This window comes from Nicotiana attenuata, chromosome 1 (genome assembly GCF_001879085.1).
Source record: "Nicotiana attenuata strain UT chromosome 1, NIATTr2, whole genome shotgun sequence".
In the NCBI taxonomy this organism is placed as follows: domain Eukaryota; kingdom Viridiplantae; phylum Streptophyta; class Magnoliopsida; order Solanales; family Solanaceae; genus Nicotiana; species Nicotiana attenuata.
In genome coordinates this window covers 92,788,528-92,816,439 of record NC_031989.1, presented here as the reverse complement: position 1 = coordinate 92,816,439, position 27,912 = coordinate 92,788,528, and the positions used below count along the sequence as shown (strand labels likewise).

At 37.6% G+C, this 27,912-nt stretch overlaps 2 protein-coding genes across 4 annotated transcripts; both read left to right on the top strand.

Moving 5' to 3' along the window:
- On the top strand, positions 269 to 27,911 carry LOC109230487 (E3 ubiquitin-protein ligase SHPRH). Of its 3 annotated transcripts, XM_019395981.1 has the most exons (20): positions 269 to 377; positions 678 to 1,482; positions 1,570 to 1,776; positions 2,310 to 2,371; positions 2,963 to 3,452; positions 6,189 to 6,389; positions 7,702 to 7,957; positions 8,099 to 8,339; positions 8,414 to 8,583; positions 8,670 to 9,242; positions 10,516 to 10,682; positions 17,523 to 17,739; positions 17,889 to 18,092; positions 18,830 to 18,946; positions 19,128 to 19,370; positions 20,311 to 20,515; positions 22,711 to 22,916; positions 23,505 to 23,656; positions 26,582 to 26,846; positions 27,297 to 27,911. In XM_019395981.1, exons 2-20 carry the CDS (start codon positions 680 to 682, stop codon positions 27,558 to 27,560), a joined length of 5,043 nt encoding a protein of 1,680 aa, XP_019251526.1. In that variant the 5' UTR covers positions 269 to 377; positions 678 to 679; the 3' UTR covers positions 27,561 to 27,911. The 3 variants fall into 3 exon arrangements, with proteins under 3 accessions (XP_019251526.1, XP_019251532.1, XP_019251537.1); XM_019395987.1 differs by lacking the exon at positions 6,189 to 6,389; XM_019395992.1 differs by lacking the exons at positions 26,582 to 26,846; positions 27,297 to 27,911 and adding an exon at positions 23,329 to 23,399 and having other exon boundaries at positions 23,505 to 23,589.
- On the top strand, positions 14,022 to 15,286 carry LOC109230508. The gene is made up of 2 exons (XM_019395999.1): positions 14,022 to 14,467; positions 14,877 to 15,286. Exons 1-2 carry the CDS (start codon positions 14,047 to 14,049, stop codon positions 15,101 to 15,103), a joined length of 648 nt encoding a protein of 215 aa, XP_019251544.1. The 5' UTR covers positions 14,022 to 14,046; the 3' UTR covers positions 15,104 to 15,286.

Here is a 27,912-nt window from a genome sequence, read left to right as displayed (position 1 = left end):
AGAGTTTGTTAGACATTTGGCAAAGATTAAAAGTTCCCACTTTTGAAAAACTTAAAGGACCTAAATGCTCAAAAATATATTTAAAGGATAATTTTGAACCTACAGCCAGATATTGTAGAACATTTTGTTATTTTCTCGCTTCTTTACAAGTCTCCTTATTTTTAAAATTTGAAATGACCAGAATACCCTCATAGGGTAGCAGCACAAGCGGTCACGAGAGACGCTAGCAAGACAAAGTCGGTTATATTCGAGATTTTTGTGAATAGTGCCGTCACTTTAGCCGTTTATTTTCTCCCCCTACGGAAACAAATCAATCAAAGGTTTCGAACCTTCTCTTACAACTCGAAGCTCAACGTTTCTAGTCGCGGGAACTTGAGGTTTCACTTTTTGTCCCTTTCAGTTATTTTTTCAATTTTCTACAAGGTTTCCCGCAGAAATTATGTAACGTATTTCACTTTAAAAAAAAAAAAATCTTATTCAACTGCTATCAGTTTTCTGAGAAGCCATTGAATTATGTAACTCTTTGTTCCCTTAGCGTGAGTAGCTAACTCAAGTTAATTTTACAACTCTTCAATTGTCATTGCTATGTGTACAGTTTCTTGGCTATTATTAGAAAATAAAACATAAAGGATATCTTATCATCACATTGTTCTTTTGTATTTATGTACTTTTTACAGCAATGGGTCGAAGGAAATCTAAGCCAAATCGTTCAGTAGGAATTTTGGAAGGCGAAGTTCCTGATGGGCAATTAAACGGAAAAACGGATGCTGAAACTGCAAAAAAAGATGAGTCTTTTGAAGTCGACATGCCATTTTTTGTTGAAATTGATAGGTCTAATTGGTTATCTGATGAACATATGGATATTTCTGAAATTGTTTTATCTGACTTGAATGTTAGTGAAGAGTTTGGTCATTATGTATTGGATGAGGAGTTTTACCGGGATTCGAGGTATATATTGAGGTTTAGGGTGAGTAATGTTAATGAGTATCTTAGTAGGATAAAGTTAGGTCATTGGCCTGTATTATCTGCTAGTAGTATATGTTTGGAAATTGTAGTGAAAAAGGAGGAGGAGGGTTTGGAGGAAAATGTTGTGTTTGTGGAGGGAAATTTTGATGGACCTGATGAAGGTATATCAGGGCTAGTCCATTTGGCTAGTTTGAAATTCTTGACGTTGAGGCCTGTTACGGGGCATATTGTTCCAAGTAGTTTAGCATCTATAGGGTTGAGGGTGGAGATTTTAAAAAGTGCATTTGACGCGTGTGAGTCACTTCTTGATACATCCCGACAGCTATGGAAAAAGAGCATGATGCATGTGATGGCTTGGCTACGTCCAGAGGTTGTGACTTCAGAGGCTAGATATGGATACGAGGTGGCAGCACATTCGGATGTTGGTCTAGCTTCAAGGCTGGCTGAAGGTTCTGCTCCAAGGAAATGTTCTAGGTTTGATGTAGCTAGTTTCTATGAAGCTATTAAGCCATCAAAGTGAGTGTTTGACATAAAGTTTATATTTAGGTTGGCTATGCTACAAATTTCCTCATACTTGGCTTGCATTCATGATATTTCCTGTAGGGAGGAGCCAATGCTGGACGATAACCTCCCTGGTTTGCTTCTTAAGCTTAGACCTTACCAGCGTCGTGCAGTTTATTGGATGGTGCAGAGGGAGAAAAGAAATTTTGATGGCTCTTTGCAAAGCAAAATAAATCACTTTATTTCTCCTATATGTATGCGACTGAGTTTAATTGGCACCTCTATGACAATATATTACAATCCATTTTGGTATGTTTCTCTCTCTTTAATGAACATAATGTTACCATCAGATTCACTGAATTGACCATCCTTTGAAGTATTTTTCATCCATGGTTCATCCAATAGATCCCTTTGTGGTGAAATGGACTCTTACAACTGTTGGCACTAACTGAATTTGGTTTTGCTATCTTGCGTTTTATTAATTCAAAAGGTGGGCGATCAGTTTATCGTCATTTTCTGTTCTTTGGATTGGGATGTGACTTGTTATCTACATCCCTAATTCCAGGACAAGAATCCATTGGTCCCCCCTTTTTTGAAAAGGTCGCATGAACGGAAAATTTCATTCTTCCTGACGGCTTGGATCACTATTGATTGGTTCTTCTTCCTTTTTTTCCGTAGCTCACAACTATATTGTTCTTAATTCAAGCATAAGGAGTCAAAAATTGAAAAAGAACTTTTTTGGATTGAACTGAAAATATCTCTTTTGTTAAGTTATATTGGTCATACATTTTTACCACTTAGGCAGAGTTATCTAATGATCAGTTTCTGATGTTACTTTTCAGTGGAAATGTATCCTTGCATCCAGAGATCCCCCCACCAGTTGTTCCTGGTGGTATTTTAGCTGGTAAGTGAAATGACCGTTCATCCTTGATCCACCATTTTATGTTATTGCTTTCTGTCCTTTAACAATTTCGTTTTGTATCCCTTGGTGCTGAAAATGTGTTGGGCGCCATAGAATCTTTTCTAGGATAGATAGGATCAATGGATCATACGGTATCTTTGCCTTCTTTTTTTCCTGCTGGCTGATCCTCTGTACGTATCTTAGCACCTTCTTGGTGCTGTTAATTAATGGAATTTACCTTACTGATTAAAAAATGTGGATATTATTTACTGTCTGACATGTGATTGCTTTCGGTAAAAACATGTCCCGTTGCTTTCAAAGAGGTCTTTTTTCCCCTTCAATATTTCTTTTTGATTGAAAAACTTTCCTCATATTTAATTACCTTATCATTGAGTTATTAAGGGATGCCTTGCTTATTTTCTGATATAATTTCCGTATAAGTAATTGGCGCATGCTCGAATGTCTCAATATATATGATGTTAGGCAATTCTCCAAATATTACGTACCTCAACTGTGAACAATGCCTTTTGGCAATTTAGTCATTGAAAGGCTAACTTCGTTTGGGTTGCTTCATCTGTTATTGTCATATTGCAGATGAGATGGGGCTGGGAAAAACTGTTGAGCTGCTTGCCTGTATCTTTGCACATCAGGTGCCATCATCTTGTGTTGGCAATTTTACTGGTGAATTGCTGTGTGATGAGGGTCAGAAAAATAGTCTGAAAAGACTGAAAAGAGAGCGTGTTGAGTGTATATGTGGTTCTGTGAGTGAAAGCATCAGATATAAAGGATTGTGGGTTCAGTGTGATGTTTGTGATGCGTGGCAACATGCAGATTGTGTCGGCTACTCACCTAAAAAGAAGTATGCAAAATGCGAAGCAATCTTAAATGGACAGCAGTCAACTGTCAGTATGTGCAAGCGAGCTAAACGCAAAAACAATGTTAAAATAGTTGAGATGGAAGGCGGCTATATCTGCGAACCGTGCTCAGAACTGATCCAAGCTACTGTAGCGCCGGTTGCCACAGGTGCAACTCTTATAGTGTGTCCAGCTCCTATATTGCCCCAGTGGCATGCTGAAATTGTTCGGTATTCTTACTTATCCTTTCATTTTCCCTTGCTCCATTTCGAACATGTCATTTATTCATGTTACCCTCCTGAATTACTTCTTTTTCCTTTGATTTCCTCCCAATAGAGTATGGTTCATGGCAGGTAGAACCGTATAAAACAGTTGACACAGATGTTAACAACCAAAAAAGTTTGTATATGCATGTATTTTTGGTCATCAGGAAGAGCTTTTAGTTATGTTTTGCTCAGTAGATGTTTCATTGGAAATATTTTACTCTCTTGATATCATGTTCGGAGCTCCTTGTTATTAGAGAGTTTAAATGTGGAATGGTTTTAACCGAGAGGCAGTAGAGTATAGTTAAACTTTTTGTCTTGAATCAGTTTGCAGATATGCACTAGTATATTTTTTTGAAAAGGTAACAAATCCAACATATAAATTGAATCATCAACACAAAATTTGAGATATGCACTAGTATATGTTTTTCATAATTTGTTGTTGTTTTTTGACTTTTAGTTGCTTTATTCTCCCGGCTTTACTTCAGTATATGTTCAGTTAGTGAATTAGACAGCCATTTGATATCCCTACATCCTCGTACTAGAGCTTGGGCAGCTTTCTTGTCCTCTCTCTTGATGTCATCTAAGTTGCTCGGACTCGGGTGGGGGTATCCGATACGGGGACGGATCCGAGTATCGGATTCGGCAAAATCTAACTTGTAAGATTCAGGGGTTCGGATTTGGATATGGATACAGGTGCAGGGATTCGGCTAATAAGAAATAGAGCTATAAAAATATTATAAATTTTGAGAGATATTCTGTGAAAAACTTACATGAATATTGTAGAATTCAATCTTTCATTCTCCAAGATGGACATTATTCTTTCATTCTCCTAAATCTGTTTTATTTTTGATTTTGAGATATCAAAGCCTCAATTTTTCTCCCAAATTTGTCGATGGACTCCGGTCAAAGTGTCCAAAGTCAGTTGACCGAATCCGGGACGTACCCGTCCCTGTCCCCGTCTCATATCGTATCGGGACGGGGACGGTACCAAAATCGAAGAGTCCGCGCAACTTAGGATGTCACCCTTCCTTTCTTGAATCATTCTCTGGGATTTCCGGTCAGGACAAATCATGCTCCAGTTCTTTTGATTATAGCTGTCATATGATGAATATTGTCCACAACATTTAGGCTTAGTGTTGAGCACCTATAATCCCATTGTGCAACATTATGGCTGGAGTTGTTTCTGGACCTTGAATTATGAGATGGTGGGTGGTAATGGCAAACTGCAATCTGTGTATTACAACAAAACTGTGTCTAGTCATTTCTCATATTGGTATATTACTGATAATTTTTCACCCTTCATGTTCAGAGCGATATTATTAATGATTTTAAAGGATGTAATTGTGTTAAACTATGCTTACTGAGTTTGAAACCTTGAGGCAATAGTCTATAGTAAATTTATTGGCTTGAATTATAGTTTGTAGGTAAGCTCCACTAGATGCTTTTCGTATATTACTGGTGTGTTGTTTTAGTTGCTTTGTTCTCATGGCATTACTTGATTATATGTTCGGTCAGTTTATAAAACAACCATTTGATATCCATGCATCCTCGTATTAGAGCTTGGGCAGCTTAGTGATCCTGTCTCATTATGTCTCGCTTTCCTTCCTTGGATCGTTCTCTCCTGCAATCAATTCAGGGCATATCATGCTCCAGAATTCTCTCCTCCAATCACTTCAGGACGCAGACTTCTTCTTGAATCATAGATGTCATGTGATGGAAATTGTCCGCAACATTTAGTCTACGTATTCATGGTGAGTGTTGAGCGCCTGTAATCCTGTTATGCAATATCATGGCTGGAGTTGTCTTGGACCTTGAACTATGAGATACTGGGTGGTAACAGCAGACTGCATCCTGTGTATTTTGACAATTCTGTCTAGTTATATAACTGATTATATTGACTGATAAAGATCTTAAGCTTAACTGAAATCTTGAAGTGTTACAAATTGGTGTACTGCTCATTATCAGTGGTATGCATACCAAAAGTTCTGCTATTGAACTTCGCCACATAAATGAAGGCGGATTTAGAAATTGTAGCCCGTACAAAGTGTTTTTTTTGCTACTGATTTTATGGACTTGTTAGAATCATATGTTATGTATTAATGTAATCTATACAAGTCTAGACTTTTGTATAACTGCCAGTACCATCTTGGTACTTAAATTTGAATAAAAGCTTCTATACCACTGTTAGAAAAAATGAAGATATCCTGCCCTGAAAATTTGAAAAGAGTAGATCTAAAATCTCCTATATAGATGACCAGTTGTTGATACAAGAAAAGTAATCACTGATAATAAAGGGCTAGTTGGTCTGATGTGGTTGATCTTTTTGAATCCAATTTTGTGCTTTAGTTGTCTTGCAGAGAACTCAGTCAAGCTTTCTTTCTTTTCCTGTTTCCTGAACTTATGGGAGTGACCAGAGGAAACTGTGAAAGAAGGGATTTTGTTTCCTTGCCTATTGCTTGGCTTGTACATTCTCTTCATGGGGGGGGGGGGGGTGTGGTGGACATTACTCTGCTCCCTAATGTACTCTCCTCTCATGATGACTAAGAGCAGGTTGTTTTCCATGGCAATATGAAATAGGTCTAGTGCTAGATTTCTTGCCTTTCTTGGCCACATTATGCTCAAAATAATTCCAGTCTTTTTTGAATGCTTATTCAAATTGTGTATCTTGATTGCTTACCCAACATTCCTTCCTATGGCTAGTCATACAAATCCTGGGGCGCTGAAAACATGCATTTATGAAGGCGTGAGGACTAGCTCTTTGTCACAGACGCCCTTGCCAGATATAAATGAGCTTCTCAGTGCCGACATTGTTTTGACAACTTATGACGTACTGAAAGAGGACTTATCACACGACTCTGACAGGCATGAAGGTGATCGTCGAGCTATGAGATTTGAGAAAAGGTTCCCTTCAGCCTGCAGTTTCCTTTTTCTTTTTTATGATTTTGCTTGGATAGAGAGTCGTCTTAAGGTGGAAGTGCTGCTTTTGCTGACTTCTGTTGGTTCTTAATGCTGAAATCAAGGCATCACGGCAGACTCCTACGTGATGCTACAGCTTAAAAAATTGATGCTGGAGTCTAGCTCCAGAAATGTTACTGGTTCTGTTGTTAAATCGAAAAGTATGTTTTATAGATTTCCGACCTTGTCGGTCCTTACCGGAGAAGAGTTCTCCTTCTCTTTAGTGACCTAAATTCAAGGGAGTTCTATCGGTTTGTCATGTTGCTTTTTGTTGTTAGTTCCTGAATATTGGTTTATAGAGAGACATGGTTTGTGATGTTGCTTTTTGTTGTTAGTTCCTGAATATGTTCATATTATTATTGTAAAGGTGACAAATGCTCCTTACACTATCTGGCTGGTGACTGTCCCCCAGTACCTGTCCTTTATTTGCTGTGTGATAACTTCTGAAAAGTATTTGACTAACTATTGCTGGGGCCAGGTTATTGGGTCTGAAACTGTGTATGGTAGGCATGCTGGTTGTATTTTCTTAATTTCGTCCATCTCTTTATTTTCCTTAATTTTCTTTTTCTTATCAAACTTATTAACTTCATTGCTTAACATTTGATGATAATGACCATTGATGTGTGATCACTAATGATCATGGATGTGCATTAATGATGCAACTGGTGCTTTTTGCCCCTTTTCCAGGCTGATGTGAACTCCGAAAATATAGCATGAAGTTTTACAGCTTATACTTTTTTTTTAAATACTTGAGGCTTTTACTGTGAGGAGATAAATGGATTTTTTTGGACACACGATAAATTGTATCCATGTTTTTCCTTTATGTTTAGGGGATGTCTGAAGCCATTATATTCAAATCTCCTTTTGTACTTTTTTTTTTTTTCTTTAGAACCTTGGTAGAAAATAAAGTAATGCTCTCAAAACACACTTATGATATGTGTTTAAAGGATCATAGATATGTGTTTGGTTCATGGCATGATTTCCAGGCAATCTCGCTTGAAAGTAAGGTGAACTGTCCAGGCTAACAGATCCTTAAAAAGGTGATTATGTACACATTTCTGGCGTGGAGCTTTCCGTCTGTAAAGATATTCTCGAGTAATGATATTAGCTGGTTTTTTCGTCTTTTGACCTGGTTATCTAGGACCAATTTATGGCTAGGAAATCTAACCAGTTTGCTGCTTTGGTCTTCTTATATCTCATTTTTTGGCTATCAGCTGTTTCCAGATCGAGGATAACTCTGTGGCGTTTCATGTTGCAGATATCCTGTTATACCTACTCTACTAACCAGAATATTATGGTGGAGGATATGTCTGGATGAAGCTCAAATGGTGGAGACTAATGCTGCTGCTGCAACTGAAATGGCACTAAGACTACATGGAGTTCATCGGTGGTGCATTACAGGGACTCCCATACAAAGGAAACTTGATGACTTGTTTGGTCTTTTGAGATTCCTCAATGCAAGTCCTTTTAATATTTTTAGGTGGTGGACTGATATTATACGTGATCCTTATGAGGTTTGTGGTCTGGTCATTCTTAGGCAATCATTGAATGTATTATTTATGCAATTGAAGCTTACAAGTTCCCTTCTCTTCTCTTTCTATCCTGTTCTCCCCTCATTATTGCTCTATCTTAGAGATATCTTTTTTGCTTTCCAGAAGGGAGATTCCAGAGCGATGGCTTTCACACATGATTTCTTTAAGCACCTAATGTGGAGGTCATCAAAGATGAATGTTGCTGATGAACTGCAGCTTCCGCCTCAAGAAGAGTGTGTCTCTTGGCTTTCTCTTTCACCAATTGAAGAGCACTTTTATCAAAGGCAGCATGAGACTTGTGTTAATGACGCTCGTGAGCTTATTGGAAGTTTCAAAAATGATATATACAAGAGAAAAGCACCTGGTGGATATATATATCTTCTTTTCAATCATAGTATTAGCGAAAGCAATGTGTTCTGAGATTTACTTCCATTGCAGGTTCCCAGTTGGAGGACGCTGCATCAGATGTTGTTATCACAAATATAGAGGCTGCCAAGCTCTTTAACTCACTTCTAAAACTACGCCAAGCCTGTTGCCACCCCCAGGTGGGGAGTTCTGGGTTGCGTTCACTACAACAGTCTCCCATGACTATGGAGGAGATTCTGTCGGTAGGTTATTATTCGGGATCAGAAAACTGTTATTTTCTTAAAAGCTGTTGCCAGTCAAATGCGTATATAAGAGGTACTTTCTGTAGGTTCTGGTGAGTAAGACTAAGGTAGAAGGAGAGGAAGCCCTCCGGAGATTAGTTGTTGCATTAAATGCACTGGCCGGTATTGCTATAATTAATCAAAATTATTCTCAAGCCGTATCATTGTACCAAGAAGCACTTGCTTTGGCAGAAGACCATTCCGAGGATTTCCGGTTGGATCCCTTGTTAAACATTCATATTACTCATAATCTTGCTGAGATACTCCCACTCACTTCTGACAGTTCGAAAAAACTTGAATCTGCACCTGGAAGCCCTAGAGATAAAGTATTCAACATGGAAGATGCTGGACAAAGTGATAAAGGTGCTCTACACGGGGAAGACAAAATTAAGGAAGAAAGCATTTTAGTCGCTAGCTCTGGCGATCCATCCAACTTAATGTCAAATTCACTGGCAAAAGATTCTGTTGACGAAAATTCTGAGACTAAGTTAAAATTGTCCACATGTACAAGTTATGAATCATTGAGAACAGCATGTGAAAAGTTGAAGAAAAAATTCTTATCCGTGTTTGGTTTGAAGCTGGCAGGGGCCCAACAAGAGTTCAAAAAGTCATATGATCAGGTAAATATTCGTGACAGGCCTTCATAGATGTGGAAAACCTTTGGCTGTACTTATTGTGTTGAACAGACCTGATTTTGCATAGAAGATGTCCGTAATTGTTTAAGGATGCTGTTTAATATTTCCTCTTCTTGGATGCATCTGTCAGACAACTGAGCTCTTAGATGAGAGGGAACTATCTAACTAGGAATGTGCAAGAAAAGGTCTTGAGACAAAGTTTTTTATATTCACACTTCCTGGCTCTCACAGATATTCAGCCTGCAAGGTGGAGACAGTGAAAAAAGAAACTATCTGTTCCGGCCAACAGCTGAAAATTGAAAAAGAATATATCTATTTCAACCAACAGCTTAATAATTTATGCAAAGATGGAATTTTAGAGGACAATCCATATAGACAAGCTATACAACATCCTTTTCACATTAAGACAAAGACTCTAATAATTGTGTAGTATTTCAATGTTAGATGTTTGATCTGTCACATTCAGGAAGTATCTTAAAAAGTATGTGTAGAGTTCTCTTAGTCATTCTGGTTTTTCTGATGCTTTTCAATTCCCAAACTCAGAGACAATTATATAGCAAAAGGAAAATCTAATTAGGTCAATATTTAAGCTTCTTGAAACTAGCTAATAAGTGGGCAGCATGGGCAGAGTGTGTTGGTCCAAAAGAAAGGAGAATCTTCGGTTTGCTCTTCAATGTGCATATAATATGAAACTGGCTGGTTGACAATAGAATACCTTAATGTAGGGAACATACCGATTATTCTTCTGCATAGACAAGGTAATGAGCTTTTGCATGCCCATCTCACTATCTTGGTGACTAAATAATCAGAATTTTCTAGATAATACTATTGTTCAATAGTGAAGTGCACAAATAAAATGACAAGGTCACAAGTTACTTGACTATAGTTGTTTCGCTTAGTTACTACTTATAATTCTCTTATCTGTCTCTCGCTCTATTTAGGAGGTGTAGACTGCCTAATTATTGGCATATAGAAGTATCTAATTTTAGTGACAGTTTTAGAGTTGTGAGACCAATTAGTCCAGGTGTTCTTAGAAGACGGTTTAGACATTTGTCTACAATCAGGATATGACCTACTGAACTCAAAGTGCTTGGGATGTTTTGAGATGATTATTTATGTATTTATTGGATCAGTAAATTATAGGATGTCTACAGTTTAGACCCCTCAAATGTTTTTCTATTTCTTTTTGTACTTGGTCTCTCTGTCTATACAGGCTTTGCAATTTCCATTTACATTCTTTTATGTCCTATATTTGAAGGTATGTAATGCATTTAGTGATAGAAAGAACCAGTATTCTGCTTGGTGGTTGGAAGTTTTACATCATATCGAGCAAAACAAGGACTCCTCAAATGAATTAATCAGGAAAATAGGAGAAGCTGTGTCTGGGACGCTAAACACCTCTAGGGCATCAAAAGTTGCTTCCTGGTTAGTGATGGATTTATTCTTTACTCTATGGTCTTCTCTTATCCATCAAGATAATTTGCTATCATTACTGTTTGATGACAATTGTTGAGAAAGACATTTGAATTAGCATTGCTATTGCAATATATGAATAGTTACAATTTCTTGCATCTTTGCTGGATTTTTTCTTGTTATCAAATCTGCAGTTGTTTTATATGTAAATAAGCGTCAAAGTTTCTTTCGAACTAGTTTTTCCTTTTCCTGGAATCATCTTCTCTAGTGTGATCCTATTTGGTACAATGGTTGGGTAGCACATAAATTGTTTTGTTCAATCAGTAGCTAAAGTTTTGTTTGCTAACATCCGGTAACACATACATGCTGTAAATGCTGAAGAAATGTAGTGATTGCTCATATTGTTTCCAATTTGTGTCAGACGCCTCACCCGGGAGAAATTCAAAAATAGCCAGATTTACAACTGGTCGTTTAAAAATAGCCCAATTTCAAAAGTAATCGAAATTTAGCCACTTTTTATATAAAGATAAATCTGAGCGAAAACACTGTTCAAAACCCGGAAAATACTCCAGTATATTATGCTGGAGTTCCAGCATAAGTATACTTGAACTCCAGCATATTATACTGGAGTTCCAGAATAAGTATGCTGGAACTCCAGCATAATATGATGGAAAGTACACTAGAACTCCAGCATAATATACTGGAGTTCCAGCAAGTATATTGGTCCAGTATAATATACTGGAGTTTGGAGCACCGGTGCTCCGGTCTCCAGTATATTATACTGGAGCCAGCAAAGTATACTGGTCCAGCATAATATGCTGGAGTTCATACACAAGTGCACCGAACTCCAGTATATTATGCTGGACCGGTCTCTATTGCAGCAAAATAGTGGCTATTTTTCATTGACTTGGTAAACGCTGGCTATTTTTGATTGACCAGTCCGAAAACTGGCTATACCGTGCTATTTTTACCCTCACCCTTATTGTTAGAGATCAAAGAAAGTAAGCGGACTTTCAAGGTTGATCTCTGCACCCTTGTACAATGACATGTATATAGTTTGGCAGTGACAGAAGCACAGTATAAGCTTCACTTTTGTGTTGAAGTCGTAAGTGCAATGGATCTGTTTGTGGCGGTGAGGCCTAACGTATGGTGTCAAAGTAGGTAAGAGTTCAAAAAAAGAGAAAAGAAAGTAGATCACAGTTCTGGCATTACTTTTTGAGCAAGTGACATATGAGCCACTTGTAAGGTTGAGTACAGGACATGGCTTCACCTTGTGCTTTAGTTGCATGAAGCATGCTGTTGTTTGAGGAAGGGCTTGCAAACATAAGGGCTTGTAAATATAATGTAGTTGTACGGCTGGGTGAGGACCATTGAGGCCTGTCACAAGTTGCACTGGTGGGTCCCCAACCTAACTAGTTAACTCACATTTATCCACAGGACCAGCGTGTAAAGATATGGCACTGCTACAGTCTACATGCTTTTTTCTTGGAAGGTGAGAAAATCAAGCAGCTGCAGTAGCACTTCAATTGGAATTATACTAATAGATCTTTTTTCTTTTTGCAGTAACCATGAAGCTCAAAGATGTAGGAAAAAATTACCCAAAATGGTCTCTAAGTCTAAACTATGCGGTTTCACCAAAATGGTCCATAATGTACCATCTCGCAAGAAGAACACACATGTGAAATTATAGGAAATGCTCCCAGACACGGTTCCCGTGATCTTTCTCTCTCCTACTTTCTAGGACTGTAGAACAACCTTTTCCGGTGGATTCTGTCGCTGGAAATTAACCTTTTCTTCTTAAAAAATTCTTCCTATACTGGTTTTCACCCACTGTGAAGACTACAAATCCGATACCTTCTATTGATTTTATAGCAGGAAACAAGACTTGAAATGGGGAAAGCAAAATCTATTTCAATGCTGGTTTCAAATCTTTTGACATTACCAGATGGTATTCCAACAAAGACACATGGTTTGACTGGGTGGAGAGAAGTCGAAACATGATGAGACGAGCAACAATGAGTAAAAAGATTATGGAATGGATCTGTTTTGTACTCAAAGAGGCTTCGAAAGACCAAAAGAATGTGGTAAGGAGATGGAAAACAAAAGACAGGACTTCAGGATACTTCTGTACCAAGAAGTACAATAAGCATGGAAGGTATATGAGCATACTTGTCATTACAGGGGGTAGCTAGATCAGTTATTATCATACCTGAGTCAGTCGTAAATGCAGGATGGAAGGATGTAGCAAAGTTTTATTAAATGCGATTCTCAAGTAAACTCCCGGTACCACCCAGAATTACTGAAGTAAACTACCCATATACCAAAGCAGTCAAAGAGAGTAAATGGCAACCTAACATTCCTCATGGAGTAAAGGGCAACCCATTAAATGGAGCCATTAAAATTGCGGAAATACATGGAGCGAAGGATACTGGACTTCTAAAAAGATGCATTATTGGATATTTTGGGAAGGAAGTCAAGAAGAGGCCCGCTTTAGCAGATATCAGGAGATGGGTCTCTGTCTCATGGAGCAAAGCCTTTGGGGTGAATATGTACGACATGGCTGGGAATTTGTATCTTTTCGAATTCCCAAATAGGAACATGGCTGAACAGATCATCCAAGGAGAATGGAGATGGAAGAATCAAAGGTTTTACCTGGAATGGTGGAACCCCATTGCTGGATGTATACCCAACTCCCTCAGTCAAATCTAACTGGATCAGAGCCATGGGAGTACCTCTGCATCTGTGGTCACAAAAGATCTTCAAAGAAATTGGAGAATTATGTGGTGGGTGGATAGCTACCGAAGAAGAGACGGAACTGAGGAACCATCTGAAATGGGCTAGGATTGAAATAGAAGGAGATGCTCGGAATATACCATTGGAGGTTACCATTGAGAGAGACGGGGTAAAAATTTTTATTCCAATTTGGGCGGAAAAACAAACTCGATTTGAGTTAGGGTTGCCGGAGGAGACAGAGTTGTCGGAGATGTTGAAGATCAACGAAGAGTCCAACGGTTTGAAGCCTCTGAAAAACCTTAGGGTAAAGACCTCCTATGTAATAAAGGAGGATGGTCAGCGGTCAGTGGAGCACTTGGGATGTAATGACAACTGTTTTACATTTAATGAGGAGGCACATGCGAGGCATGTAGATGGATTGGGGGAAGGGAAATTATTGGGCTCCTTAGTGGAACCTTAGCTGGATTTTTAACACCAATTGGGCCTGATTTTTCGGCCCTAAGTCATTTTTAATGCCTTCCATCAAAGACCCACAGAAGACATAAGGTTCGATTCTTGCTTAGAAGAACTGAAGCCAGCCTCATGCTCAAAACAAAAGGAATTTCGAATCAACCAAACATTAAATCTCGAGGAAACTGGAAGAATGGGTAGCTACACTGGGAATTCAATTATTTGCATGGGACCAGAAGAAGAAATTGGGGCAGGGATACAGGAAGAAAAGGCAGAAGATGCTATGGCCATAATCAAAGTGGGAAAAGTTCAGTCAAGGGTAGAACCTGGGCAACATCAACAATTGAGCCAACTCAATGCGGAGATTAATGATGAAGATTGGCGAGTCGGAGATGTTACTCCTATCTCTGTTCAGCATCACAATTCACTCCCAAATAAAGAGATGAATGCAACACTTTGGGTACATCAGAATTTAATCAGATTGAGTAAGAGGTTTGGGGTGGATTTTCAGGGTCATGAAGAAGAAACTTTGGAGCTTCTATTGCAAATTGATAGTTGCAGACAAATTAGAAGGATGGAATCAGAATCAGATATCAAAAAGAATAGATTTAAAGGTAAGAAAGAGTTGAAATATCTAGTTTCTTTTGATGTCAAATTCAAAAGTAATGGAAAAAAGAACTATGGGGAACATTTTGCTAGTTATTGAATTATGTTGATCAATTTAGTATCATGGAATGTTAGGGGTTTGAACGATTTGTCTAAGAGGAGGATTATAAAAAGTTTGGTGAGGAGTGGAAGGCAGATATTATCTGCTTTCAGGAAACAAAATTAGAGGGGGACATAAAGGAGGTTATTAGTCAGATTTGGGGAGGGAGATGGGTGAGGTATGCATGTCTGGAAGTTGGTGGTACCAGAAGGAGTATTGCAGGATAAACTTATGAAGAGAGGGATCCCACTGTGCTCTAGGTGCTTTTTATGTGGGGAAATAGCTGAGACAGTTAGCCATCTATTTTTACACTGCAGGATCACAGATCAACTATGGAAGATATTCATTAATCTCAGAGGTATCTCATGGACAATGCCCTCTAAGATCACTGAAGTGCTCACTAGTTGGGATGAAGCTGGAACTGGAGCTAGAAGTAGAGATATATGGAGGACTGTCCCTGCATGTATATGGTGGACAATCTGGAAGGAGAGGAACTCTAGATGTTTTGAGGACAGCAGCAATTCAATGCAGAAGATCGAAATGAATTGTGTCCTACTTTTTTATTTTTGGTGTAAACAAAGTGGCCATAAAATACTGTATCAATCCTAGCAGTTCTAGAATACTGCTAGGACTATAGCTCAGTAGTCCTTCCTTTTGTTTTCTTGTAAATATGGTTTCAGTACAACCTATGTACTGTTATATAAATACACACAAATGTTACCTTCTCAAAAAATAATGGTCCATAATGTATAAGGGATGAAGCACTAATGATCCTCCAAGAGTATACATTTAATCAAAACCTATGGATACCATCTATGTCTAACGGAACAAATTAGAGAAGTCAAAAAATCGTCCTTTAACTTTGCTTCTTCACTCAAATAGTTCCTACTATAAGGAGGACTTATAGTTCTCCAAGTTCTCGAAATTGGTGCACATGTAGTCAAAGTCAACGGGAATTTCTAGGATCGTTTCTCCTCTATAGCCAATTACTCTTGAACCCAAACTAAGAGAATGTGATAACAATTCAACTCAGGAACAAGAAATTAATGGAAAGCAATTAAAGGGATAGAAGATAGATGCAAAGTTTGATAAAAAACTAGCAATAACTAGAATTAAACAACCTAATCACCTCTATCAAAATCAAACAAAGCACCTATACTACTAGGATCCTCAAGAGATTGGAACTCTTGCGAATCCCAGGGCAAGTCATAGAAGCAATTAAGATATAATCTAAGAAAATACTCACCATTTTTTGGACTGTATCTGCTGCAACTGCATAATGGAGAAAAGAATCCCTCAGACTTCTGCCTCCAAGCGCTTGTAGCTCCTTTGTTTAACTTTCTAGTGAAGGGCCTTGTAGGTGTAGGTATGTGACGGAGTGATCAGAGACAAGCCTCAATGGAGACATTTGTGAGCAACGAATGAGTTTCAGTTGAAAAATGAAGGAGAAATCACGCCGTTTGAATGTAAAAGAAGCCTTCTGAAGCTTCCAGAAGTTTGAAAATATCATATATGGACGAGCTTCTGTTGCACTTGTTTGTTATGTTAAATGTAGACCTATTCTGTGGGGTAAAGTAGGGGAGAAGGAAGAGGAGCAATGAAGTGGTTGGTTAGACAGAGAAGTGAGGCGAGAGGCAATGGTTGTATTTGCTGCAAAAGTATGTACATCTGTAGCAAATACCAAAAATTTCAGACGGTTTCCCAAACCTACTCCTGTAGGGCGTTATACTAACATTGATTCAGCATCATCTACATATTTATGCCAAAACAAAAATAACAAAACACAATTCATTTTGATCTTTTGGCTGGAGCTTGGTTTGTCTTCGAAACGTCTTGAGTTCCTTCCTTTCCAAATTGTCCACCATATGCATGCAGAGATGATACTCCGCCATTTTGTTTGTCTTCTAGTCATTCCTGATCCGTTCCAGCAACTCAGCAGTTCATAAGTTTTATCAGGCATCACCCAATATATTCCCAATGTGTTTAGAAATAGTTTTTGTAGCTGGTTTGTAAATTGACAGTGCAAGAATAGTGGTCCAATAGTTTTCTGCCTTTTCTCCACATTGGTAGCACCTTGCAACATAATTGGATGCATTCTGCAAAATTTTCTTGTGTTAGACATGCTTCCTTAATTACTAACCATGTAATAAATGCAACTTTGTATTCCATATCTTCTTCTGTTCTAAGAGGTCCTCTTGCTTTACCTATCAAAAAAAAGAAAGAAATCCTCTTGCTTCAGTTAGAAGCTAATTTTGTTCTACTTAACTCTTTTGAAAACCATAGAAGATGAGAGTTGTGCGATTCAAGGAAATTATAGTATGTTTGGATCTTAGGCCGGCATAGAAAATCAAGAGATATTTTTTATTTGCTTATACTTTTGAAGAAAGAAAAAAAATTCCACTTTCGTATAGATAGTTGATCTGATTTTTTAGAAGCTCAATACCTTTATGAAAAAATCTTTTTAGAAGCTCAATTCTGAACACTGTAATTTTTGGCACCATCTTGATGTATCGTCAATGAGGTATATCATAGAAAACCATCCTACTATTGTATGTATTTCTGTTAATACTATAGAAATGCATAATCTACTAGATACTTTCTTTAGAGAATGAGTAGTTTATGGCTTTTGAACATGAAGTGGTTCTTCTACGTTTTTCTTCTCAAAAACGGCGCTGATCATACTTTTGGGCATATACAATATTTGTGCTCTCTGAATGCTCCTTTCTAGTGTTTTCTTGTGGTTTTGGGGTTGGGATCCATTAGTGGCTCCTCATAAGAAAATCAGCTTTCCTCTTTTATCATTAAAATCATAAAGAAATAAGCTTTCTTTTGTTCTTTTTTAAGTATTTCCATGTTTATAAGTGTGTCTTTTCAATTGTTATTTCAGGAGGTAGAAATGCCAATCTTTTTGTTACTAATCATTTTGCTAATAATGTACTTGCCGACATTGTTATTTGGTACAGTTTCCGCAGCATAACTGCTTTGAAGATTTATATTCAGAGTGGCTTAGATTCATTGGAAAGTTCAAGGGAATCTTTACTTGTTAAGCTTTTTGAAATTGACAAGACAATGGGCAATCCTAGGAAGGAGGATGTTGCTCGTGTTAGATACTGTCCGGAATGCTATGCTGATGCCGATGGGGTATTATGTGTTCACTGCGAACTAAATGACTTGTTCCAGGTCTGATTTTCTTGTATCTTTTTTCTTCCTTTTTTTTTTTGACTACTGAAGTTATCCTGTAAGGTAACTAAATATTGTGATGTGTATCATATTTAGAATTTTGTCCAGGTTATTGTGGCTTAGTCATATTGTTATTGTACTTTCTCCAGGTTTATGAGGCCAGACTTTTTCGTCTTAACAAGGGAAAGCGTGGAGAGGTGATTACATCTGCCGAGGAGGCTGTAGTTCTGCAGAAGAAGAAGTCTGCACTGAATCGTTTCTATACAACTCTAGCCCGAACAGACAAGAATTCAGGTTCAGCTACTGCCGAATATGAACATTTTGGAAAGAAGAGGGACTTAGAGGACATTATGGTGCGTAATGATATTGTTTTCACTTTGGCTATAGCAGCAGCAGCCTTTGCGCTTCTGCCTTTCTGTCAAGTTCTTATATAGACTGCCAAAGACTGGAAGAAGTTAAAAGCTCTTGTCAAATTTTGTCGGACTGTGGTGTTCATAGTAATATAGAATATGTTGAGCCAAAGACTGGAAGAAGCTAGAGCTATATCCAATTATTTAATGTGGTTATAAATACTCTAATGAAGGCAACAGACTTTGGTTATTTACTTCTGTTATTCCTCTTTCACCTTCTCTGGTGAGATTGCTGTTAGTGGTGCTCAGCCTGAGTGGTTTCCCTTTTACCTTGAATGACTTGGTCCGAACCTCTCACATCCACCCTGTAGTAACAAAGTACATATTTATCAAGAATCATGTATTTCATGGAGAGAGATTCTGCTACAGACTTCTTTGAATTTCAAGAAAAGATAAGTTAATACCTAATACTATGATGTCAAGTTAAATGTGTCGCATCTTCCACACATTCTGAATTCACAATTGCAAATTGAGTTCCCCAATATAATATATACAAACATTTCTGTATCTTTTGACTGGTGCAGTGGTGTGATATGGAAAATTTAGATTTCAGATTTGAGCATGAGTTGGGTGTAATATCTCATTCTTTGGTTCTCCGTTTCCTGTCATTAGTCAGGATAAGACCTGCATAGTTTGAAGCTTTGACGTAGGCAATCCTTAATGATTGTGCAATTTTATAGGTGTCGAAAGCTCCATCTGATTTGGAAGTAGTGTTGGGCCTTATTAAAAGTAACTCCCGGGGCCTATTAGATGCTGAAGGTGTATTGGCAGCCAAAAAGCAGCTGCAGCTTCTTGAGGTATCTCCAAATCAATGCCCTTGTCAAAACAGTTGTCTTTTTTATTTGATTTTTTGTTGGAGATTCCATTCTTATGGTCTATCAAAGTCTGTTCCAGAGAAATACTTCACGACCAGCATCTTGACGACATGAATACATGTGTATCTTTATGTAAGGTATTTCACTCTATAGTTCTTTGTAGGGGATGCGAAAGGAGTATGTGCAAGCAAGGCTCCTGTCGACAGCTCAAGCACATGTTCTACGTGCTCATGATGAGATTATGATGGCAACTTCTCGACTACGCCTAAAAGAGGATGAGAATGACAAATCTATTGATGCCTTAGATCAAGGAGAATTAGATGCAGCCAGTGCTGAATGGTCTAGCGAAAAGTTTTTCTTTTTATCTTCTTTATCAAGAACAAAGGGACAACTTCGCTACTTGAAGGTAACAACAGAAGGTTCAGAGTTTTCCTATGTTTAATATGAATTGTTATGAAATTCAGGAAAAGTCACCTGGATGTGTATTCATATCATGCTTCGGTCTTAGACATTACTGGAACTCCGCATTTTGCAATTAAACCAGTTTGGTCTAAGAACTAATCCCAGTCAGTTTGTTGTCTAATCAAAGAAGCAACTCGAGTGGTTGGAATTCTAAATTATCATCAAGTTAGTGCAACATTTAGTGATGAGACAATTGATTTTTGAGAATGCTGTCATTTAGGCATTGATAGATTAGGTAGATTAGGTCAATCTATGTTGCATTTCAAGGAGAGACAGATCCCTTTCCCAGTTCTATATCAAAGGCTTAGGACATTGAAAATACGGTGCAACTGTGAGTGTTCTTCTTGATAGATGGTGACGAGTGAATGCCAAGTAATGCATCATGTCTCTCTTATGGTCTATTTTTGAATTTTTGTAGGTTTGTGATTGCTGATAAAGTTCCAAATTTAGCAACATTTCTGACATTTCGCACAAAAACACGAGCTTCCTTTCTCTTGATTCTAGAAAATAAGTTAGATACTCCTGATGTTGCCACAATATTCTGTTCCTAAATGGTCTTTAAATGTACCCTAGAAGAAGAAAGGTCGAACACTTGAGTCTATGTTTGTGCATGTATTTCTTTTGGCTTGTGGACCCCCCCCCCCCCTTGCTTTTAAGATTTGAGAGGCGGATACAGGCATTTTCCATCTTTAGTAACTCTTTTCTCTGATATACGAAGAGAAAGCCAACTTACTAGTGACTTTGGATGTCTAATTGTTCGGCACTCATATAAAGTGGCATCTCCCCTTCATGTGTCAAGTTTACAAACAACTGTTTCTTATCTGCATTAGGTGTTCGAACTGATTATGCGTGTTCACAGTCCTGTGAATGTTAATCTTTCACAGGGTTTGGTTCAATCTAAACAAAATAATCATTGTGCAAATAGTGAAAATCCAACTATAGTTCAAGCCACAATGGACTCAGCGGCCCATGCAGAAGAAAAAACGGAATACCAAGCTAGAACAGAGGAACATACATGCCCTGTTTGTCAAGAGAAGCTCAATAACCAAAAGATGGTTTTCCAATGTGGGCATGTCATTTGTTGTAAATGTAAGTTTCTAATCATCTGGTATCCCTCTTTTCAGCTTCAAGTCACTGTAATTGTAAATGTACTACTTTATACTACTTATTTGTACTTATCAATAGTAAAATTTGCTGAACCTTGGTTTATAAATGCTGTAGCTGGAACGCTGTAAGTTATAATTATATGCACTTCATATTACGATTCGAGAAACTGGACTTTCTCCTTGATAAAATGTACATGATTATTCAAGGACTCGACCAAATAGCATATGCCAAGAAAATGGGATTTCTCACTATTCTAATATAAGATAATTATTGTTTTAATAAGCTTAGTACATATATATAAGTATTTTTCTTCATTTGCTCCTTTTCCTTCTTTATTGATAGAGTGAGTATCTTCCACCTTAGTCGATGACAATTTGGTTAAGAAGATTATCCCTCCTTGAGCAAACGAGAAACAACATTATACTATGATTTGTAAAATAGACATGCTTCTAAAGTATTCTGGGGTAGAATATTTGCATATCTTGGGTTGATATTAGTTAAAAGCTGTTATTTTCACTTTCAAAAGTATGGAAGCTATTCTTTGTTTCTACACTGTCAATATACACAGCTATAACACCTCAGTCTCAAACTAGTTGAGATCGGCTATATGAATCCTCTATGTCCACTCCATTCTATAGCCTGTTTGGCCAAGCTTCAAAAATCAGCTTATTTTGAGAAGTGCTTTTTCTCAAAAGTACTTTTGGTGAGAAGCAGTTTGTGTTTGGCTAATTTAATTGAAAAGCACTTCCGGGCAGCAATTACTGTTTGGCCAAGCTTTTGAAAAAGTGCTTTTAAGTGTATTTTTCTCAAAAGTGCTTTTAAAAAAAGTGCTTTTGGGGAGAGCTACTTTTTTCTGCTTCTCCAAAACTGCTTCTGCTTCTACTCAGAAGTACTTTTTTTTTTTCTAGAAGCTTGGCCAAACACTTCAACTTTGAAAAAAAAGCACTTTTTAAAGGAAAAAAGTCCTTTTGGCTTTAGAGAAGCTTGGCTAAACAGGCTACTATTATCATTCAAATACTCAATAATTTCTTCTCCGAGGCAATTTAGAGGTTCTCTGACTAAAGATCCTCTAAATCTCATGCTTGTCCCCACAATGACGTAGAAATCTCTAGACAAATTAAAAACACTTCTGCCAAACACTGGAGTTAATGTGAGTGTACCAACACGACCAAACTTAATCCCGACTAGTTAGTGTCGTCCGTGTCGATCTCTTTCTTCCATTTTGTTTTGCTCTTCGTTAGGTTTGCACTGATTCCAAGAGATTGTAGGTGACTGTTATCTAAAGCAGTCTCCAGAACATTGTTGAAATAGGTTTCGGTCACCCAAGTCTCGTCCGAGTTTATTGCAATTCATATTGGTCAACTTGGAACTTTAGTCAACCTAAGGGAACTATGAAACTGGTAAGCATGTGAGGCACTAGATTCTTTAGTTTGCATGAAACCGACAAAGAATGCAACTTTTTGGTTCTGCAGTTTTGCTTGTATGATTTACAGTACTCAAGAAAGGTGTATCACAAATGGAGTGAGACGCTGGAAGGAAGTTTTCTCTGGGACATGCTACTGAGCTGAAGCTAATGCGCCATCGCGCTGACTTTGGAGGAGAGGGAACTAATGACAATAAAAGAATTAGTTTTTTTCTTATAAGAATTCTGATATCATGTGCGATATAAGAGGAGATTGGGAGGACACATGAAGTGTCTTATGCTTAGGAATATAGATACTTTATATAATACACATTTACATGCTTTAGATGTGGGACGCTATCACAAGTCTCTGTTTATTTACTCGTGTGACTATATGTAATCTGACAACCTAATTTTACAGTGATATGCCAATCTTATCTGCTCATTTTTTGTACTTCACATTCGTGTGAAGTAATTTTGTTCCTACTATCTGTTTTATCCTAATGTGCTTTTCTGTTTTTATTTTGGGGCCCCTCAAATAGAGGGGCTTTGAGGGTTGCAGGAAAGAAAAGAGAGGATAACCTTCTGATTTCCCTATAGACAATGTCTGAGTTAACCACAGCTTTGGCAATCTATTTTTCTTTTGGGTCGTAGGGAGTTGCAAAACCTGTATATCCATGTAGCTTTAACTCAATAAAAAGCTATAACATTAATTTGTTATGCAAGGAATGCGAAGGGTGGATACTATGCTTTAACTTTGATGGTTGCATTTCAGGTCTGTTTGCAATGACAGAGAAAAGATTAGCCCTCCATGGGAAGCCTCAAGTTAACTGGTTAATGTGCCCAACTTGTAGGCAGCATACTGACTGCAGAAATATTGCTTATGCTGATGACAGTCAGAATAAGTCTTATCCATCTTCTTCTATTGTCTCTCAGAATTCTGAAGCATCTGTAAATGTCCGAGGTTCATATAGCACAAAGGTACTCCTTACTTTCATCCTCAGGATTCGAATTATATTTATCATTTAACTGTACTTTCCTAACAACTTCCTTTTCCCCAATATTGTTTCATCTACTCCCTTCTCCCCCATATTAGATAACTTAGTCTTAATATTGCAAAAATTAGGAGTAAAATATTCGTATAATTTATTTTATAGAATTTGATAAACAAGTGATTAAGATAATGATTTGAAATGTGAAGACTAAAGAAGGAAAATTAGTTTTCAAGATAAATAATGTAGAATAGTATAAAGTATAGACGGAGAGCCAACTAACTTGTTTTGAGTAAAATATGTCAAATCATTGCATATTGTCGCAGTTTTGATTAGCTTTACTTTTAATACATAATGCCTCAACCAAACTGTATGGAACTGAGTCATTCGTTTTGTGGCAGCGAGAAAGAAATTATGTATGTAACAACAATTTTTTTTCTTTTTGACCTTGGAAGCAGATACAGTATTCCCAGTAAGTTATACTACAATTTATGCCTCATTATATTTTAAACAGTAGACGAGGTACTTCCTTTAGTTGTTGTGCATTTTCAATTAATTGATGGAAGTTGTATTCTAGATTGAAGCTGTCACCAGGAGAATTTTACAGATCACTTCCTCGAACCTAGCAGCAAAGCTTCTAGTCTTTAGCAGTTGGAATGACGTGCTTGATGTGTTAGAGCATGCGTTTGCAGCTAACAACATAACTTTTGTGCGGATGAAAGGAGGAAGGTGATAATTTGCTTGTAGTCACTCTTGTTTGGTTCTTTTGAAGTTCAAAAATATATGCTTTCTTGGAGCAAAAGCGAACACTTATTCTTCCTGATATGAGCAACCATGTGATTGATTCATATTTTCCTGCATTATGTCTAAATCTCTGTTTAAAGAAAACGGAAAATTATGTTTATGATAACAGCACGTATCTTTGAGGATGACATGCCTTTACTTCAGCATAGGATCTAGCTGTGAAACTCTAAACTGGTAATGATTATCGTATCTTGCATAAATAAATTCCTATGCAAAGAGTTCTCCTATCTCGTGGAACCTCTCCAGGTTGTATCCTGATCTGTACAGTCCTATACATGTGAAATAATACAATTGATTATTAGAGAAATATGTAGCATAATGGTCTTAGGCTAATCAATCATTGTTTAAAATTTTGGTTGGAAGATTAGATTCTTTCATATGGTATACAAGCCAAATTATAAGTCCATTCTCTTGCCTGAAAGTCCTCTATGATCTTTGGCTATCCAATTCCAACCCGTTGTATTAAGGTTTTGAGTCTTCCTTCCAATCCATAAGAGGATATTGCCTGTGGAAATCAATTTTGCTCATTACTCCCAATTCCTCGGACAGAAGATACTATAAATTTTATGAGGATCAAGTTCCTTCTCTAAATATGACTTAAGCAAAAACTATGAACCTGATTCATCCTTTTTCATCCTAAGGGACCATCTTTAATGTTCCATACTTGAGCTAATGTATCAAAGAGCAAGTTTCTGACTATATAATAAATAACTCTTGTGAGAACCTGGGAACGGTCATGCTCTAAAATATCCAATTTGTACCAAACAACCCACATTGCGGAAGTTTGGTTTTTCCACATACTTGATGTAGTAAATCAGCTAAACCTTCGGACTGTCTTCTCAACTTTGATGATGAAGACGGCCCAAAACTATCATTAATCCACTCTTGCTCTTCTGCTTCTGCATCCTCCTACTCCCTCTGTCCAATTTATGTGATGCACCTTCTTTTTTATCCTGTCCTAAAAGGAATGATCCTTTATATATCTAGAAACAATTTGACTTTAAAATTCTCATTTTACCCTTAATGAGATGATCTATAGTCACACAAATATCTATGGCTTGTTTTAGACAACAGGTTCTAAAAGTTTTTTTTTTCTTTCTTAAACTTTGTGCCCAGTAAAAGGCATCACATAAAATTGGAAGGAGGGAGTGTATGTTAGTGAGCTCCACCGCTTTGCCCTTTGACTAACTTGATTGTTGATCACACCCAACTTTAGTCCTAAAAAGGATAAGTGGTCTTTACAAATATAACCTGGCTTTTAAGTCCAGGACCGATCCCACAGAGAGCTCAGGACTAGTTTTAGTTGGTTTAATTATGTAAACTAAGTTGAACGATTACCAACTAATGTCTTTTTAATTATAATTAAAGATTTACTACTATTAAAAATATGTGGAGTAGAAGTCAATTACCTAGGATCATGAATTCCCTAGTTATTGAAATGAAATAGCAACTGCTTCTCTATGAATCTTGTCTGATTATTTTTATTGACCGCGAGTCACTAGATTATCGCTAGAACTTCCAATTACTAGCGCAACAATTTCCTCTAATTACTCTCCCAAGTTAATTCAAGGATTCCTGTAAGCCAGCTCACAAAAGATCACAATAAGATTGAATTGTTCCTAATTATAGTCTTTAGATCAAACTAATTAATACCTTAATTAATCTGAAATGTTATTGTTCAACTAACACCAATCTTGAAATTCCTTTCCCAAGTATAGGTCAAGAATCTAGGGCACATTCAATTGAGAGCTCTTCAATCAAACACAAGAAATTCGTTGTTGAAACAAATAAAAACAGATTCAGGCCTATTTATCAAGAAGCAGCCAAATAGTTCACCCAACAAAAGGTTCCATCAAACTCTAGATAAAGGAATAAGGACACGAGCCAATATCATTCTACTCAAAAACCCAAAGTTAGATAACAAGAGAGAATCCATAGAAAAAGAAAATAAGAAAAGTTCATGAAAAACCCTTTAGATCTTCCGTTAGAATGGACTTGAGGCTTTTCCAAGCTTGATCTTGTTTCAACAATGGTGATCTCTTGTCTTCCATGTCGAGATGCGGCTGAAAATAGGCTGGAAGCGTTTGTGTGCTAAAAATTATGTGTGGACAAAACAAGCCCTCAGAGTATAAGCCTAGAATTTCTGCATGCACGCCATACCCCCGGGACTTATTCAGTTTCTTCAAATCTTCAAATTCAATCCAAAAATCTTCCTTTTTTTTTTGTTGATAATTGTGGTGTCCGGACCAGCTTGCGCGTGCCTCGGCTAATTCTATGGGATACCTTCCGCCTCCCACCAGCAACAGGTACCAGGTAACTCTGTCCACCAAGGCTTGGACAAATGGAAAGAAATCACCTAGTGCTTTTGCCTCCGATAGGATTTGAACTTGAGACCTTCTGGTTCTGACCCACTTCATTGACCACTATGCCACATCCTTGGGATGCAAATCTCCCTAATTGCTTCCTTTTACCTTGTTGGCTTTCTAATCATTAAATTAATATTTAAGCCAAATCAGGTATTTTTAAGGCCAAAACAATCCGAGGACATTAAAGTGGAAAATGATTGATACTAAAACATAGGTAAATATGCCAAATATCAATAGTCAATGACATAGTCTGGATCAGCTCATGAATTGTATCTTACTTATGAAGCTATTATGATTTTAAGCAGTGTTGGGCATCATATGAAAACTAATAGTTGTAACGAAGTCGCCACTTTCTTAGTTCATTCCTAAAATCCGTGAAGGAAGCAGATCTTGGTTTTATGGTTTAACATTTCATGTTGCATGTTTCAGAAATTTCCATGAATCATCAGTTTCAAATTTTGAACTTATAGTACTGAGTCCACAGGAAAGCACATGTTGCCATCAGCCAGTTCAGAGGCCTTAACAGCAATGTCAAAGAAACTGGCAAAAGACATGTGGGGCACCCAGAAACCAGATCCATTCAAGTGTTGTTGCTCCTAATCCAACATGGAGCCAATGGCCTCAATCTTCTGGAAGCCCAGCATGTTATACTTGTTGAACCACTGCTGAATCCTGCAGCAGAAGCACAAGCCATTGGCAGGGTGCATCGAATTGGGCAGGCACATAAGACTCTTGTTCATCGATTTATAGTATGTCTCTCTATTCTAACTTTCGTTAATTTTGAGTTGGGAGTCTGAATCTAACACTGTATGGAAACAGTTTTGTGTCTAAAATTCGTGGTACGATGACTGACCTAAAACTTGTCTTGCGTTGTTTTCCAGTTGAGCTGTATGTCATGTTAAATATAACCTGAATCTCCTACTAACAACATGAATCTTGAATGGATGTGTCAACTCCATTCATGTGCAAAAAGTTAATGGAACTTAAAACTGCTGAAGTGACTTTGGATGGAGACCTATTTCGGTCTTTTGATATGAATTTAAAGCTTGTGTTGGTGAGATGACCTATATTTATCTGTGCTCTGGATGCTTCCAGGGATTCTTTGTTATACTTTTATCAACCTATTGTTGCTACATAGTATCCTGCAAGAGGGGATTATTCATAACTCTCTCTTTTTTTGTTGGTTTCTATAATATTAGGTGAAAGACACAGTTGAGGAGAGCTTATATAAGTTGAATAAGAGCAGGAATCTCGGTTCATTTGTTAGCGGCAACAGAAAGAATCATGACCAGCCCGTTTTGACACTAAGAGATGTTGAATCCTTATTCAGGGTGGCACCTTCCACTGATGATAAGGCAACTGGGAGCTTGACGCATTTGCCACCTTCTGTTGCTGCTGCTATAGCTGCTGAGAGGAGGCTTAATGAACGGACATCTTGTCAAGAGCCACCGGAGAACAGTTGAATTTACAAAAATTGTGCTGTTAAGGAACAACTAGGAGTCCACGACATGATCCTCTTTCAGTCTTATTTCGATGTGTATCCCCATGCAGGACCGGAATAAAGGATTCATTGATTATCATGACATTTATTAGCAGCCGAAGCAGTGGAATGTGCTGGAGAGAGTGACTGTTGCTGCTGGCAAATTTCCAGTAGTCAGCTCATTTGTCATAATTATTTTGTATGTAGTGATTCTCTTGTACAGTCTGTATAATAATCGCTTAGCACACCAGGCATAACAGTTAAATTTTGTTGTTTGTTTTTTTCAACCAGTCTAGTCGTTACAGCAGTGAAAAGAATAACCATAGTTTTACGAC